The sequence below is a fragment of the Petaurus breviceps genome, unplaced genomic scaffold, assembly GCF_028583685.1.
Source record: "Petaurus breviceps papuanus isolate PSGF00001 unplaced genomic scaffold, PetGlider_PUasm1.0 214, whole genome shotgun sequence".
Classification (NCBI taxonomy): domain Eukaryota; kingdom Metazoa; phylum Chordata; class Mammalia; order Diprotodontia; family Petauridae; genus Petaurus; species Petaurus breviceps.
In genome coordinates this window covers 15,107,485-15,126,268 of record NW_027185863.1, presented here as the reverse complement: position 1 = coordinate 15,126,268, position 18,784 = coordinate 15,107,485, and the positions used below count along the sequence as shown (strand labels likewise).

The following is an 18,784-nucleotide window of genomic DNA, read 5'->3' as shown; positions in this document are numbered from 1 at the left end:
TTCCTTTTTAAATACTATATTTACATGTGCAGTTTTTTTATTGATTCATCTTCTTTTGACAGAACACATAATTTTCCCAAGAAACACTCAAACAAAGCCCAGGCACATAGTAAATTTCCTTATAACAGTTAAATAAAACTTGCAAATGATGATGACTGATAATGTCACTTTGGACATCTGTGGTTTACCAGTTGTTAACAGAAAGGATGTTTGCTTTAACTTTCATAATTAAAACCAATACTTTTTAAAGTCCACAATGCTAGGATTTTCCTAGTGTCTTCAGTAGAATCTAGATTACTGATAGATCTTGTCATCATTTTCTTCATAGTGACTTCAAAAAGAGTTTTTAGAACTCAATGAACCAGTACAATTATATCACAACTTTTACTGAAAGCACTATCTTCTCCTAGCCATGACCATCTCCTCTTGCTTCTTGATATTAGAGCAAGAGGCTCTATCAATCAACAAATTTTTTTTTACCATGTTCCAGGCACTGTGCTAAGTACTGGGGATACAAAGACAAAGTAAAACAGTTGCTGCCCTCAAAGAGCTTACTTTTTTTTTTTTTTAAGCAATCGGGGTTAAGTAACTTGCTCAAGGTTACACGGCCGGTTTCTGGGTGGGTGCTAAGTGTCTGAGCCCGGGATTCGATCTCCAGGTCTTCTCAACACTGGAGCCGGTGCTCTTACTCGCTGTGCTACCTGGCCACCCCCAAAGAGCTTACATTCTAACTAGAAAAGACAACATTCAACATCTGCAACAACAACAATGAAATACGCTATGTACAAAATTAATACAAGGTATTTGGGGGAAGGAAGGTACTAGCAAGTGGGAAGATCAGGAAAGGCTTCAAGTCCAAGTGCCATTTCATCTGAGCTATGAGAAAACCACAGGTTCCAAGCAGTGAAGGTGAGGAGGGTGACTACTCTAAGAATGTGGGAAAGCCCATGCCAAAACACAAAGGTAAGAGAAGGAGCCTCATTGTATGAAATCATCAAGTAAGACAGTATGGCTGCTTCCCTAGTGACATACATTTATTGGCAGCAAACAATGAGCCTTTCTCAAGAAATACAGTCTTCCATTACCATACTGATATATTTATATAGTGCTCTATATTTTTCAAAGCACTTTAAAATTCAGTATGGCATTCATTTAGAATAATTGACATTTATCAAGTCACTAAATGCTTTATGTGACTGCCCACTAAACACTTTATGGTTATTGTCTCATTTAATTCTCAGGACAACCCTGTTGAGTTAGGTAAGATAGTACTTTTACTCAATTTGATTTTTAAGTCCTCAAGGACATATTTCATCAATATATATATTCCCTCTGTCAGTGAAGATTGCAACCATTCAGTGATCTTCATGAATGAATGAAAAATTACTTAAGTGCTAACAATGTGCCAGGCACTGTGCAAAGCACAGGAATTACAAAGAAAGACAAAAACAGAACCTGCCTTCAAGAAACTTACATTCTATATTACATTCATGCATCTTTGACTCCTCAAATTCATCGCTTGGTGGTCAAGGTTTTGGTTATGATCATTTAAGTCATTCCAAGAGATTCATTAAGAAACTCCTGAGCTGTCTTCCTCTCTATAGCTCCATTTACCTCTTTGGTTTTCTTTACATATCTAATCATTTTTTTTCAGTAACAGAACAATTCATTGGCAAATACTTTCATAAGTCTTTTCTTTCCTTGAATCCATTTATCTTCTCTAACTTTTAAACAGATGCACTATTATGTGACATGCAAGTTGATATCTATAAGCATATATGTATTTGTACATGTACCACCTGAAGGTGAATAGTCCACTTGCCTATCCTGACCTTTGAAAATGAACCATGTGAGAGAGGAATATAATGAGAGGAGATGGGGAGAGACAGAATGGGATAAACTATCTCATATAGAAGAGGCAAGGGAAAATGGTTACAATGGAGGGGAAGAATAGGAAGGCAAAAGGGAATGGGTCAACCTTATTCCCATTGAATTTGGCTCGGGGAGGGAATGAAATACACACTAAATAGGGTATCTCACCCTACAGGAGAGTAGGGGAAAGGGGAGGAGAGGGGGGATGATGGAAAGGAGGGCAGGCTGCAGGGAGAGGGTAGTGAGAAGCACCAACTTTTGAAAAGGGCCAGGGTCAAATCAGAGAATAGAACCAGTTGGGGGGTGGGATAGGATAGAGGGAAATATAGTCAGTCTTTCACAATATATCCACTGTGGAAATGTTTTGCATAACTACACATGTACAACCTATATTGAATTGCTTATCTTCCCAGTAAGGGTGGGTGACAAGGGAGGAAGGGAAAGAATCTGGAATTCAATGTTTTAAAATCAAATGTTTAAAAATAAATAAATAAAGTTATCATTAAAAAAAATTAACCATAGAGGGGCAGCTAGGTGGTGCAGTGAATAGCGCACCAGCCCTGGAGTCAGGATAACTTGAGTTCAAATTTGGCCTCAGACACTTGACACTTAACTAACTGTGTTACCTTGGGCAAGTCACTTAAACTCAATTGCCTTGCCTCCCCCCCCAAAAAGAAAAAGAAAAGAAAATGAACCATAGAACAACAACAATGCTTTTAAAAAGAATGTTTGCTTATTTCTGTCCATCTAAATCTTTGTTCTACATTCTCTTTAATAACAGAGTAGTTTAGGTTGATTAGTATAATGTCAATTTCTTAAGAACAAGAGTTGGGCTTTATCTAAACTTTCTTCCATAGTTTAACCTTGCATTAATGAAGCATAACCTTCATTGCATAACCTTGCAAAGTGCTAGGTACTATGACCATGGGATTTGACTCTCCTCGACCTCAGAGAGTTAACTCCCTACTTCCTCCATCCACAGCCATTAAAGGAAGCACAGAATAAGATAAAGTTCTAGATCACTTGTGTCAAATTCACGTAAAAAGGTATCCCTGCTGGCTGCATCTTGACTTTTGTTTAGTTGTTGTTTAGTCATTTTTTGTCACCTCTTTTGGGGTTTCTTGGCAAGGATATTAGAGTGGTTTGCCATTTCCTTCTCCCGCTCATTTTTATAGATGATGAAACTGAGGCAAACAGTGTTAGGTGACTTGCCCAAGGTCACACAACTATTAAGTATCTGAGACCTCATTTGAACTCAGATGAGTCTCTCTCACTCCAGGCCCTATACTTTATCCACTTCACTGCTTATCAGCTCAATATGCACCTAGCATATTGACTTATGAAAGATAAATTAGCATTATCTATGTTGTATTGGATTTTTATTTATTTTGTTAAACATCTCCCAATTGAATTTTTTTTTTAAACAATCGGGCTTAAGTAACTTGCTCAAGGTTACACAGCCAGTTGTTTCTGGGTGTGGTGCTAAGTGTCTGAGCCTGGATTCGATCCCCAGGTCATCCTGACACTGGAGCCGGTGCTCTTACTCGCTGTGCAACCTAGATGCCCCATAAGTATTTTTTTTTTGCCTTTTGGAGGGCAATTAGGGTTAAGTAACTTGCCCAAAGTTACACAGCTAGTTTTTTTGTGTGGGTGTTAAGTGTCTGAGGCTGGAACCGAACTCGGGTCCTCCTGACTCCAGGGCCGGCACTTTACTCACTGCACCACCTAGTTGCCCCACTCCCAATTGCATTTTAGGGTTGAAACTCAATGACCATGGGTTTGACACCTCTCTTCTAGAAGACTAAGTCTATCTATTCATAATCTATATTTTTAATATATAAATATATTATCTAATATGTAAGAAGGAGCAGGGTATAGTACAGGGATTAAGAACCTTTTGTGTGTCAAAGACGCTTTGTCAAAAAATGTTTTTAGATGCATAAAATAAAATACATAGGATTATTAAAGAAACTAATTATGTTGAAATAAAAGTAATTTATCATATCCAGTTAACAGACTTTATGAAATCTAGCCAAAGGGTTCTGTAGACCCAGGTTAAGAAAAGCTGGTGTCCAATAGGGGACCAGCCTTGGAATCAGGATGATGAGGATACCACCTCTGAAATATATGGGTTGAATGACCCAGCAAGTCCCCTAATTTCTCAGTGTTCAGGCAATTCTCTAAGACTACAAGCTTCAGAACATATGCTTTGGTAGAGGGAATTTCTCCAGCTGGAACTCCCTATACACGGAATCATGATATCCCAAAAAAAATGTCTTAGTGCATGCCTGTGTGTGTTTGTAGGTAGAGAAAGGAAGGGAGGGAAAGAAGAAAGAGAGGAAGGGAGAAAGGGAGGGAGGGAGTGAAATACACATAAAAAGGCCTCCCAGTACACCATTCCTAGAGCCATAGAATTAGAAGGGAGCTTATGAATGGATATGATAAAACAGAAACATTGCCCAAGATCCCAGAAATAGCTGGTAGAAGAGTACTATTCCTGTGACGGAGTTCCTAGTTTAACGAGCATGTTGAATGACTACCAAAGGATTGGAAACAAAGGTAGTAGAGAGGTTGGGAAAGGGTATCTTTGACATACTTATTTTAAAAGGGCAATTTGATTTCACACAGGGTGATGGCATCAAAGGCCTTCCAGGAGATCCAGGTTTCCCAGGAGTACCTGGTTTAAAGGGCATTCCAGGAGAAAGTGGTCCTCCGGGCCTAGGTCTGCCAGGTCCAAAAGGTGAACGAGGTTTCCCTGGTGACCCTGGATTAAGTGGAAATCCTGGCTTCCCAGGCCTTCCGGGTCCCCCAGGAGATCCAGGCCAACCAGGTACAGTTGAGTTTTCTCTTTTCTTTGAAAGATGTTAAATACCATAGTGGAAGCATTTAACTAACAAAATATTCCCCAAATATTCAACAACTGACTCTGCTTCAGCCTCACATAAGTTGCCCACACATGTCAGAATGGATACTATTGTTCTGATGGCTTCCACATACTCATTGTGGGTTGCTTTCCTTGGAATTATCTGAGCCTAGCTTCTCTTGTGCCCACCTAAAGCTTTCTTTTATTACCAGAAATGATATTTTCCCTACTAGGGCAGAGCTTTGAAGTGAATTTGCAGACATGGGCATTTTTATAATATATATCTATGCCCTTTGCCTGTTTCTATTCCTCCACAGTTTAATGGAGAAGAAGAGAAAACTCACATTGTTTTCCTGATCACCTTATTATTTCATTGTGTCTCATTCTCAGATTGTGATGGAGGTGTGAAAGAGCCGTTTGGCCAGGAGATAATCCAACCAGGTACTGTTAAATTTTTTATTTCTCAGAACCATTTTAACTTTTTGGTTTTATGGAATAGATGGCCCACCAGCAGGCATTTATTGAACATCCACAATGTGTATGGTTCAATAAATACCGTAAGAACACCAAAAAAACCAGTATTACTGCATGCCAGTATGTGTTTGTAGGTAGAATGGGAAAAAGGGAAGGATGGGGGGAGAGAAGGAAGGAAGGAAAGAAGGAAGGAAGGAAAGAAGGAAGGAAAGAAAGAAGGAAGGAAGGAAGGAAGGAAGGAAGGAAGGAAGGAAGGAAGGAAGGAAGGAAGGAAGGAAGGAAGGAAGGAAGGAAGGAAAGAAGGAAGGAAGGGAACAAGGAAGGAAGGAAGGAAGGAAGGGAACAAGGAAGGAAGGAAGGGAGGGAGGGAGGGAAGGAAAAGAGACTGGCGTGAAGAGAGGGAGGAAAATGCATATAAATGGGCCTCCCAAGACACTTACAGAATTTGGAGAAGGCAATATACTTGCCCCCAAGTTGCAAGAAGTAAAAAAAGACTTATAGAATCTTATATAGTATTATCAAATATAAAGAGCACAAATGCATGGATACGTGGATAAATACATAAGAATATGTATCTCTTTAAGCATTTAAATACATTCATATCATATATGAACATAGGATTTAGAGATGGAAGAACCTTTAGTCTTATCCCTTCAAATTACATTTGGGGCAACAGTATATGGAGGAGAAATGACTTGTCCAAAGTCACACAGATATTACATAGCAGAACCCGAATTCAAACTCAGATCTGACTCCTAATTCTGAACACATCTGTAATGAGTGAAAACAGTATCTAGATGGTGTTGTGGCTAGCAGTGGCAAAAGTAAAAACTAGGTACTATTCAATATTGGAAGACTTACAAGACACAGGAATGAGGAACCTGTGCCCTTGAGGCCATATGTGACCTTCTAGGTCCTTGAGTGCAACATTTTGACTGAAGTTTTACAGAACAAATTCTTTTTTTTTTTTTTTGATATTTTTTTGGAGGGGGGAAGGCAGGGCAATTGGGGTTAAGTGACTTGCCCAAGATTACACGGCTAATAGGTGTTGTCTCTGAGGCTGGATTTGAACTCAGGTCCTCCTGCCTCCAGGGCCAGTTCTCTATTCACTGAGCCAACTAGCCACCCCTACAAGTTCTTTTATAAAGAGGATTTGTTCTATGAAATTTGGAGTCAGTCAAAGGGCTGCACTTGAGGACCTAGAGGGCCACATGTGGCCTCAAGGACATGGGTTCCCTACCACTTGGTAGGAGCTCCAAATTCAGTTAAGAATTAAAGGGCTGAGAGGACATTAAAAAGAGCAGAGAGATTATATGAGTCATGCAGGATTTCCTGTATTCATTGCCCATCCCTGGAGATCTTTCAGCAGATGGTGAACGATCACTTGTTGAGCAGGTAGGATTCCTGCTAAGCTATGGGTTAGAAGAGATAGCCTTGACACCCCTTCCAAGTTTTAGATTCTGTGACTCTATGATTTTGCAATCTCATGGTTGTTTTTCCAGTGATTCATTTGCATCCGCTGTTAGTCCATTGTTGCTTCTTTATAATCAGCCTAAGGCTTTCAAGTCTTTAGATAATAATCTCCTTTTTTTTTTCCCCTAGGGGAAGTGTCTAATTTATCTTGTATCTCTAACCCTTCAGTCTTTCTCACAGTGATGAACAAATTTGGCACTGAAAAAGTTTTATTGCATTATAACTTTTTGTGCATCCTGAAATTGTTAAACAGCTAATAATTTGGAACCCATAATTAAGTTTTCTTTTATAGCTGAAAATAAAAATATTCATTTCACCCAATTTTGTTTTTAATTGGAATGAAATGGCAAATTGCAGATTTTCTGGTAATTATGTATGCCTCGGGTTATTTTGGTAAATAATCGATTCAATTCTGTAAGCATTTATTAAGTATCTTCTGTGAGCATTTATTAAGCACTCACTGTGAGATCTACTGGGAACATAAAGAGAGAATAAGACATTATTTCCTGAGTTTAAGGAGCTTATAGTCTAGTATAAGAGTTTAGACTTATGGCTGGATATCTATATTTAATAGAGGGAGAATAGGAGAAATATAAGGCAGAGTCCTAAACAAAAGTGTGATGCCAAATGGGAGGAGGAACAGATCGTTTGCCGATGAAAGGGACTGGAAAAGCCTTTACAGAGAAAAATGTCCATTGGACTGGGTCTTGAAACTGAGAAAGGATTTTAGTAAGTGGAGATTGGTAAGCATGTTTTACAATAAGTCAACTAAAAAAACTGAAAATTTTTATGAGAAATGACCCAAAAGAGTTTGTACTATATTTTCAAGTATGACATACATGTTAAACATGTGATAGATATATGATATATCACACTTTAGAGTGCAAATTCACAATAAGCGATGAACATATTACCTATGTTTTATGACACTTTTATGGGGTTCAGATTTGTTGTGGTCGTTCATTAGTTTTTAAGTCATATCCAACTCTTCGTGATACCCATTTGGGATTTTCTTAGGAAAAAAACTGGAGTGGTTTGCCATTGCCTTCTCCAGCTCATTTTGCCAATGAGGAAGCTGAAGGCAAACAGGGTGAAGTGACTTATCCAGGGTAACGCAACTAGCCAGATTTGAACCCAGAATGAGGCATCTTCCTGACTTCAGGAGGGTATTCTATCCACTGCCTGATGTTTAAAAGTAACATCCCAATAGAGTAGTATTTTGAGCAGATGTAGTGTAGAAGAGCCTGCAAGGAAAGATTACCCAGGCATTCTAAGCCAGTGTCCAAAATGGTTCATGTACAACTAGTAAAGAGGGCTAAATCTCTCTCCAGACTTGGGTTAGCAGGCTTGGCAAAAAGATGAGCCTGACCTGGCAGGAAGAATTCTGAGTCAAACACGCATAAGACAGATGAAAAGCAGCATTGTGCTTCAAAGTGGACTTTCTTAGAACAGAAATAACCAATACACTCTCCCTCTTCTCAGATTTAACTATTCTCATTAACTTCACCAGAGATGGTCTTAATCCTTATTTGGTCTTGCTCTACATGAAGCAGCTACTTTGTTCTGGTTCATTTTGAAGCTATTTGAAGTCACAAAGGAGAAGTAGAATCTTTTTTTTTATTATTATTGTAAGAGGGCTACATCTTGAGATAAAGCTACAAGACAAGGAAAATGCAGAGGCTGCATTGTGCTGTGAGCAGTTTTAATTTGTACTCAGAAGGCACTGATTGAAACTGTGGCTCTTCTGCCTGTATGATCATGGGCAACTCACTTAATTTCCCTGGGGTCTCAGTTTCCTCATCTATCAAACAAGGAAGGTGAAGTAGATTACCTCTAAGATAACCTCAAAATCTAGGGGCAGTTAGACGTCAGAGAAGATCAAAATGCTGAGCCTGGAACCAGAAAGACCTGGATTAAAAGCTGAACTCAGACCCTCACAAAACTGTGTGCACCTGGGCAGGTTACTTTAACCCCTCTCTGCCTCCGTTTCCTTATTTGTAAAATGGGGGGCATAATAGCACCTACCTTTCAGGGTTGTTGTGAGAATCAAATGAAATAATATTTGTGAAGCATTTTGCAAGCCTAAAAGCCCTATAAATAAGTGCTAATAAATGTTATTATTATCTATAATCCTTTAAATGGGATTCACTTTCACCCACTGGGAATGATCTCATTTATCTCAGCTTATAATGAGAGCTGTTCCAAAAATAAAGAAACAAATGAGTCATTTGCCCACAAACTATTTTGGTTCTTTTTTGGCTACACTTATTTAATTTGCATTTTATAGAAATTAATATTTTTATTTCATTGCATAATGAAATTAAGCATGTATTTACATCAGAAAGCCAGGATCATTAAACCATTAAGTTGCTCTAATAATATAGCAGTAACCACTTTTATTTTTAGTGCTTTTGGTGTGGGCAACGCTAAACCGTGAGATTCAGCATGGATTGTTTCAACTCATCTTTTTTCTTCCTCTTTTTAGGTTGTATAACAGCACCTAAAGGATCTCCAGGGTTGCCTGGACTGCCAGGATCTCCAGGTAAAAACATTCAATAGATGTGGAAGTTTTACCATGCTTTCCCCCTCAGTCACTAGCCCTTAACTTTGAACTGCATTTTTTTTTACTTTTTCCCTTTGCCTTCTTCCTTTGTCCCTCCTCCTCTTACTTCTAGTCTCCTTCCTCTACCATCATAAATATCATTCTCAGCTTTTTGAAGTTCATTTACTCTTGCTTAAAAGTTAATCTACTCTCATGGTACCTCGAACACAAGCTACTGTAACTCCCACCACACACCTAGTTTCATTCATTTCTTTATTACTGTTCAAAATATGTGTCACAACCAAGGCAACATTGAAATACAGACTGAAAGGAAAGGTCCCAAGTGCTTACACTAAGGAAGCTAGGAGATGGGGTATGGAAACTGTACTAGATACCCCTGAAATGTGATGTCTTCATCCAAGACCTCTGCAAGGTCAGGAGATTCCTCTGTAAGAGAAGAAAGTTTATTACTGAGCTTTCCCTCTGTCTCCTAACAAAATGAAAAGCACGTAGAGGAAAATATTTGTTTTTCTTTGAGCTTTGGCCAGGGAGAAAATGGGAACAAATAGGGTTGAAGATATTTTGCCTCTAAAATCTAAGTTTTGATCATGGCATTGACTGAACACACTGTCCGAAGTCCTAATGACAAATCCATATGAATACTTCATCCTTTGTAACATATCTCGACTCCTAGCCAGCTCAGCTGCTAACTCAGTAGCATGGTTTTTCCATTGCAAAGAGAAGGGTCCAGGTGGCCACAGCTGTTATAGCATGGGCCACCATCCAGTGACTTTAGCCCTTCAGTGGGGTGCCATGCTTTAATGAATAGCTGGCAGCACAAAGCAGAGGACACTTCCAGACATGCCCTTAATCGTTGTGGGCAGGGGATGGAATTTAAGCCCTGGGAGTGCTTTATGGAAGGAATTAATGCTATTAGTGTTGCACCGGAAACCAAGATTCCTCTGGCTGCAACTGGAGCTTAACTCAAAGAGTATATTATTCTTTTTTATCAACAGTGGCGAGTTAGAGAGGGAAAGGGGAAATGCCATGAGCACCCAGCTAATCTCTAGGTTGCACATTCTTCCTGATCCACCATAGAGATCATTTCCCCAAAATGGTAGCTCGCACTCAGATTAGGAAAGGGTAAAATGAGGTGTACATTTGTCAAGCTTTAAAAGCAGCTCTGAGGTACATCTCATGGGAACAATGGGATAAAAATATGAAAGCACTATCTGCATCATTAAAATGAAGTAGGCTTTTATCTTCCTTAAGCATTTCCAGAAGAGAACCATATGGTGCCATGGAAAGAGTGCTGGATTTCCCATCAGAGGATGTAGATCTGAATTCTGACTCTGCCACTTATTATCTGGGTGACATTGGGCATGTCAGTTAAACTGTTGGCCTCAGTTTCCTCATCTGTTAAATGAGAAAGGTGGATTAGATCAATGCTTCTTAAACTTCAGGTTGGGGCTTTGGCAATGGTAAAAAACGTTTCTGAACATGCAATGACCAAAAATTAATTAAAAATCAAACTTGTAATGACTCCAATGTGTTTCTGGCAGGGTTTGCCCATATTTCATTGTGCAACCTCACTGCAGCCTTGGTTCTGAACACATAGCATGCATACTTTGCATGTCCTCAAGCCATGCAATGCCAATGGACACTGCTGAATCGGGAAAAAGGGTCTTGAGTGGAAAACGTTTAAGATCTGGATTAGATGACCCCCAAGGTCCCTTCTAGCACTCCTATATATGATCTTTACTTATTATTTTCAATATGATAAACTCCAACCCATCATGAATTCTAGACGGGTATTTATCCCACTGTTTCTGAAAGGGGGCATCTAACTCCTTTTTAAGGAGTGAAGGAGGGGAGTTCTATGGAGAGGTGGCAAACACTGGATCTATAGGGCTTGTAAAGAATTGTTTGGTAGAGACAGCGCCTGCTCAAGATGAACTAAAATTTGAAAACTTTAAGGAAATCACAGGATAAAAACTTTGAGAATCAGTGATATCAATTAATATCTATATCTAGCACCAGCTTCTATTACAATTAGTTTAATATTTTTCTCATGTTCTATTAAATTGAAATACTGAAAAATCTATGGCATTTTAGCTATGGCTAGTTTGTCCCAAACTATTTAAGAAAGTAGGCCTGAAAAACAAATATGTTTGCTTTCTGCGAAGTCATAAGATGAAATAAGACTTCAAGCACCTCCCTCCCTCCCTGCCAAAAAGATTAGGGACCAACAAAAGCTGCTAATTGTTTTCAAAAGTGTCAATGACATTCATATTAAACACCCTTCTCTATGTTTAATGTTTCTGATCAATAATAGTTATGGTGGCATTCCTCAAGTCCCTGGAAAATTCAGAAATATTTTCAAATTCTTAAATTTCTTCACATCTCATACAAGTGTAGCATTCTTAATTCCTGTCCTCTCTGCAGCTGTTGAAGAACTTAGATTTATTCATTCCTTTAGTTAATCCTTCACATAACCTCAAATCACTAATTCTAACTCAGGAAAAATGTCTTCTGGCAGGGAGTTTAATCTTAGAAAAGCAAGTTTCATTTGTGTATCAGAGACGTTTGTAAATTTTTGAGTCAGATTCAGAAGACCAAAACTTTTCCATCTCAAAACTATCATCCAGTTTTTTTATGTATACTAATATCACAAAAGTCATGAATACAGTTTTGCAATGAGATAATAGTTTTAGGAGGCAAAATATTGGTGTGATGTGTCCTATTTTCAATTTTAATAAAAATGTTCATAGCCTGATTCCTTTAATCTGGCCTATTTCCTTTCAGGCCCTGGACCAGTGGATCTGGGCCAATGTACATGTCTGTTTCCCATCTAATACATCTGCTGTTCAGAGTTGCTTTGAAAATGGGCTTGTTATGTCCCCAAACACTGTTTTAGGCTTATACTTTCATATGTATTTGTTTTATGAAATAGATGTTCTCCTAAAAAGTTAAATGGGAATAAAAATCTTCTTTCTTATCAAGCTTATATTATAATTTTCAGAGAAGATTAAGATCTTCATTTATGGTTCATCTTCATTTGGCAGTGACTCCTAACACTCTCTGTCTACCTACCCCTTCAAGTTAAAATGATTTACAGATGCATTTATGACTGGGTCATCATTTTTTTTAAATCACTTGAATATAAAAGGGAGTGGACTATACAAAGTCTGGTGAATCCTTTTATAAACTGAAAACTGTACATAATCACTCCCTATTTTATCTACTTCATGTGCGCTGCTACCCAACGCCATGTTGATTTTTTTCAAAGTGAGGCAATCCTATAGTTTAGATTATAGAAATAATAGAAGTGGGTCTTTTTAGTAAATTTAGTAAACTAAATTTAGTAAAATGACTTCGTTTCCCTGACCACAAAGCGTGAGGGGTTAGAAACAGAAATCTCTGCATTGTTTCCAGGCTTTGTGCTATCCACAGGGGACTATGAGGGAGGGTTTGCAAAGAATGTGAAAGATTCAAGTTTCGGACCTTAGCCTCACTGACCCACAGTAACCTTCCTGAAGTTATTAACTCCACATCTTACAGCCAATCTAGGTGACTTGCCTTTATCTTTTATCTTGCACTCATTACTTACTTTCCTGACCCTTGAGGACTCAAAGTCCCCATTAACCATCTGCACCAAAAAAAAAAAGATGCTTTTCTTCATTATTGATACTTAAAGACAATTTACATCAACTAAAGAGATTCTTTTTATAGCAGCTGACTAATCAAAATAGAACATGTACTTTCCTGCATGGGAAAGGAAAGCTTACTCTGTAATTTCTAAGAGTCTTCTATAGGTAAGACTTCATGATTTACACCACTCCACCAGAGGAAGATCCCAGAAAAGTGGGTTCATTATCTGTTGATGTGGGGAAAAGTTTATATCTCAAACTCGATTCATTTGAGTTATTCCATTTGGTCCTTATCTTTTGTTTCTTTAGGGGAATAGCATTTCTATCCCAAATTCATCCTTTATTAATGAAATCAATATTGATTATAGTTGCATTGGCTGGTACAAGACAGAGGATACCACAAGCTTTTGAGTAGCTCTCTAGTGAAAGCAAAATCCTTATTTTCTTAGTGTTTGCAGAATACAGTAGGGAAACGTTTACAAGTTTCTGTTGAAAATTACTGATATCATAGAATTCTAGAGGCAGAAAGGGCCTTAGATATCTTTCCCCACCCTCTCATTTTATAGATAAGGCAACTGAGACTTCAAGATGTCCTTGCAGATAGTAAAAAGATCTTTTTAGTTAGTTCTCTGAATCAGATCTGTAGAAATTACCAGAGTGGTAAAGATTTATCTGCTTTCACACAGCTTCCTTTCATTATACCAGCAGTACTGCCCCACAGAGACCAATAACAGCCATGCCATACCCAGAGAGCCACCTCAATTCCTCATTCCTATTGAGTTGGTTACACAATGTAAATACAGGCAGCCGCCAGGTACACACTGAGGCTTATGATTTAGGGTCTTCTTTGATCTGTGTAATTATTTCTGTACAAAGAGTCTCCCGGTGTGCTCTCTGTTCTCTTTCTCCCAGTGATTTGGTTAGACAGGCTAAGCATTGTACAGGTGACTTGGGATTCGGTGCCCCGAATTTCCCCACTGATTAATAGAATTCACCTGGACCGTGTCAGGGAGCCCCTTGTAAGTGATCCACACCCTTTTATGTCCTGTTCTTGAACATAATTTCAGTTGATTTTAGGGATCTGTGTAGCAGAAGTAGACACACCTAACCCTCCAGGATTGAAATGTGCCTAAATTCTTTGAGGTTCCTTGATTTGAGGACCAGTTTTTATTCAAAGTGAAAAAGCAAGATTTGGAAGGTCTGACTGTATAATTAGAGACAGAGTGAGGATGTGAGAGTTTGGAAGTGCCTGAACCAGTGTGAGATTGGCCAGTGTTATCTACACAAACACAACTTTGTTTCAGAAACAAAGTAATAAACTCTCATTTTTGGACAGCATGTTTGTTTTGCTCTTAAAGCTGCAACCCTGTCGACAGAAACCCGAAGTGGCTTTTTGTTTTTATTTAAATGTTGATAAGTAGAAATAAAGAGCTTGAGAATACATTGCCTGTTTAAAAATGGTGATTGCTACCTTTTGACAGCATTTACATCTCCTTCATTTCCAAATGTCTTGCCCCCTTTGCTACCAAGAACCTATCCCTAATGTTGGAAATGCCGACTTAGAAAAAGCAAAAACACAATTGATACCAAAAATCCTATATCAAGAGAAATTTATTAGGGAGAAATACAAAGAATTGATCACTTCTGGCCAGAAGTGGACTCTGTCCTTCTTGTGGAAGGACAAGTCTCAGAGACAAAAGCCCAGCAAGTTTTATACATTAGTTTGGTGCAAACACTCCCTTCAGAGGATTGATTGGTTTGATCTCTTCTGGGTACACCTTTCCATTATCATACATTATTACTAATGAGGCTCTAATTCTGTTAGATAATAAACATAATACATGAGGTTCATTAAGCACGCACAGTAACAATCCCAGAACATTGACCCCCACCACCACCAGTCTAATCTAGATGTGTCTTTATCTGGGCCTGAGTGTCCCAAGGCCACAGTCTGCTTCCTAATTGGTCAAGTCCACCTGCTATTGTCACCTTTGTATTTTACTTTATTTCACTTTTAGTATTATCTAGGAGTTCTATGGGAACTGGGGATCCAACTTCTTCCAAGGCTACTGTCTGGTCTGCTAAACTCACTTTTATCAGTAGCCTCATTTCAGCAATTTTGAAGTAATGTGGAAACTTAACCCTTTGCTACTTCTCACACGTTATAACAAAGAGGAAAAAATAAAGAGGAAGAATAGCCATTCAGCAAAACTAACCAAAACATCAGACAAATCTGAAAGTATATGTAGTGTTTCTCATACATAGTCCCCTACCTCTGCAAAGAAGAAAGGGAGGTATATTTTTGAAATTATATTTTCTAACTTAAAGTAGGAAAAGAAAAACTAATTATCCGATTATAAAAAAATGCCAAAAATTGTTTAGAACATTGTAATATAAATAAAGTTGTAGGAAAAGTTTGCTGCCAAAAGTTGCCACACTGGTATAATCCTCTGAAGGAGAGGAGAGATAAATAATACATACATTGAGGAGGGCAGCTAGGTGGCACAGTAGATAAGAGTTCTGGGCCTAGAATCAGGAAGACTTCTGGAGTTCAAATCTGACCTCAGACACATACTAGCTGTGGGACCCTGGATAAATAACTTAATCCTGTTTGCCTCCATTTCCTTATTTGGAAAAGGAAATGGCAAGCCGCTCCAGTAATACATTTGGAAGATGATTTTGCATAAATATGTTTAAATTCTGAAGTTATTACAAGTTGATAAAGATATGCCACAAAGTACATTTTTTCCAATTAATAATGCCAAAATAATGAAAGTCCCTACTTTCTATTATATCCCATATACACAAAATTAATTGCCTACTGTAAAGACCACAACTAGGTAGCAAGAAAGAGTCATTAATATACAATCCCTGACCTCAAAACACATATAGTCCAATTGGATGTACGGTGGATATGTAAATAACTATAATTCGAAATAATGCGTAATTAACAAGAAGTACAAAACAAAATGTTATGTAACCTCCAAAGAGGAGGAAATTCTGTTACTAACAAAGAAGACTGGAGGAGGCTTCATGGGGGAAATGGCAAATGATTTGGGTTTGTTAAAGGATTTAATGAAGCAAAGTGGGGGGATCGAGGACATAGGGAAAAGAGGTGGGCGAGTTCAGGACATGTTCAGAAAGAATGGAAAGTAGGTCAGTTGGACAGAAACACAGAATATGTGATAGGAAATAGTAGGAGATAAGACTTAGAAAGTTGGAGGAGCAGCTGATTGTAGCAGCTTCGAATCTCCCCCAAAGGAATCTGATCTTTAATCAGCAGATCGTGGCTCTTCCAGTTAATTCTGTTCATTTAGTCTTCTTTAACTAATGTTATGGTATGAGAGCCAGCCTGATTTGTGTCAATAGAATCCTCTTTGTTCTGTTCTTAATTACAATTGGGATAAAATAAGGATGCTTTTAAGGGGTCCAAGTCTTTTCCACTTTTCATAACCATCGGTGAATTTGAAATATGTAGTTGAGCCCTGCAACATTCTTCTTTGCTGTAATTAGGGCCATCATCTTCATCAACAACAAATACCTTCTGAGTGCCCCATGTGGTGTTCTGAGTCTAGAAATGATGATGGAAAACCTTCACAATCAGTCACACGTGGGGGACTATTGTTTTCATCTTTCCTAACATTAGCCATGCATCTACTGAAATCTTTTTACTAAAATACAGGGAGAATCTCCAATAAAATGAATTTTGTTTATAGAAATGTTTTTTGCTCTCGGGAATATTTTTCCAGTTTTGAGGAAATTTTCCTTTGTGTTCCAAACTGTCTTAGATCATCCACCCCTTAATTAAGTTAATAATTTATATTATCATATTTATACAACATATTATTTTATATAATATTTGTATATTATATTTATTTTACTAAAAAATATGCCAGGTTATCTTATCATTGTTTAAGGCTATCAACCCATTATGCTATTTATATCAAATCTGTCAGAACCAAGTGTAACAGTATCCCTTCCTGTAACGAAGGCCTCTATCATCATCTCTATGGCACAGGAGAACTCCTGAAAATGTCTGAGGGCCAGAAATTAAGCCGAGGAAAAATTTATGAGAGAAGCAAAGGTGGCAGCAGCAAGACCACACCTGTGGAACAGGACTCTGGGACTGCTCCAGAATGAGGTCACTCACATGCAGCATGAGCATGTGATCAGCGGTCGACCTATTTCTGCAGCTAGTCTTTCTTTAGACAAAGGGGGCCGACCCACACCCACATCCTTCTCCCCTCTGAAAAAATGTTCTCTCAACCCCCTTTGGAAGCAAACCAAATAATAGAGTGCTCTTCCACAGCTTCACATGCATGTGCCACTAATAATACAACCAGATTAAGTACTTTTCCAGCATTAAAAATAATACCCAGACCCAGGAAGTGAGCCCCTGGCTTCCTTTCTGGAGACTTCCACCCACTCCTTCTAGCCTCACTGTTACCCACCTACTAAGGCTGGAGACTTTGGAGATTGTCCTCTGTCCACAGCATTGGTGTAATGCTACTTTTTTTGCTTTGGCATTCAGTGGGCTGCCCCCAAGGCCCTGGCATTGCTACCCACCTAACACCTGTTTCCTGAAGCTGAGCTGGGCAGTTGATGAAGAGGGTAGTTGTTCTGAAGGCCTTGGCTGTGAATGTTAGATTTGTATTTGGTATTAGTCTTACTAGGATCTTTGTAGGTAAGTATTCTGAATGTTGGAAATTGTTTTTAAAATCCTGGAGTTTTTAATACTATTAGCTATTCATTAGTTTGAGGAAGTTAGGTTGCATAGTGGATAGAGTATGGGGCCTGGAGTCAGGAAGATTCATTGTCATGAGTTCAAATCTGGCCTCAGGCACTTACTAGCTGTGTGACCCTGGGCAAGTCACTTAATCCTGCTAGCCTCAATTTCCCCATCTGTAAAATGAGCTGGAAAAGGAAATAGCAGCCCATTCCAGTGTCTTTGCTAAGAAAATACCTAATGGGTCACAAAGAGTCAGACATGACTGAAAAACGACTGAACAACAACTCATTATCTCCTGCATCATAGTAATACTTAGGATTCTAGGTTTAAAGCTGATAAAAGACCTTAGACTAGGTGGCTAGGTGGCACAGTGAATAGAGCACTGGACCTGGAGTCAGGAGGACCTGAGTTCAAATCCGGCCTCAGACACTTGACAGACTTACTAGCCGTGTGACTTTAGGCGAGTCACTTAATCCTAATTGCCCTCCAAAAAGCCAAAAAAAAAAAAAAGACCTTAGACTTAGCCCAATACCCTCATTTTACAGATGAGGAAACTGAGGGCCTAAAGAAGTTAAGTGATCTCTTCAAAGTTACACAGGTAACAAGTGGCAAAGCCAAGATTCAAACCCCGTTCTCTGAACCCAAATCTAATACTCTTTCCAGGAGACCACACTTGCTAATATTGAAATATAATCGTGTTAAGTATCATTAAGGTGAGCTACACTTTGTCCTATCCCATCCAAACCTAATCTGACTTGTTTGTTTGGGTCTTTTAGGTGCTAAAGGTCAAAGAGGGATTCCAGGATTCCAAGGTCCAGATGGGTTTGTGGGGCTCAAAGGATTCCAGGGAGATGCAGGTCGTGAAGGATTTCCAGGTCCTCCAGGTAATAAGAAACACATCCTACCCAACCCACTGGTCTTCAAAAATGGTTTCTAGTTTTATCTACAGTAAACATATCTCCATTTTCTCTTTATAGTTTAGATGTTTCTTTTGTCTGCTTACTATTTGTCTGTTGAGTAAACATGGTTGACTCTCATGGAATACGCTCAGATACTGACCTGTATGTAAAGTTTTTCTTTGCCTAGCTCTGAATTTTTGCAGAAAGAAGAAAAACACTAGTTTAAAGAACTAGTAAAGGTTTTCCCTAAGTCAAGTTCCTCTAGTTAATTTTAAACTTTTG

At 38.6% G+C, this 18,784-nt stretch overlaps 1 protein-coding gene across 2 annotated transcripts in view; it reads left to right on the top strand.

Annotated features, from left to right (window-relative positions):
* The window catches only part of COL4A2 (collagen type IV alpha 2 chain), a 301,862-nt gene that overhangs the window by 230,056 nt on the left and 53,022 nt on the right, over positions 1 to 18,784 (top strand). For both annotated transcript variants that reach the window (XM_069094108.1, XM_069094110.1), the window contains exons 25-28: positions 4,501 to 4,702; positions 5,126 to 5,176; positions 9,168 to 9,224; positions 18,380 to 18,487. In XM_069094108.1, coding sequence (XP_068950209.1) covers positions 4,501 to 4,702; positions 5,126 to 5,176; positions 9,168 to 9,224; positions 18,380 to 18,487 — 418 coding nt within the window. The remainder of the gene's footprint in view (positions 1 to 4,500; positions 4,703 to 5,125; positions 5,177 to 9,167; positions 9,225 to 18,379; positions 18,488 to 18,784) is intronic.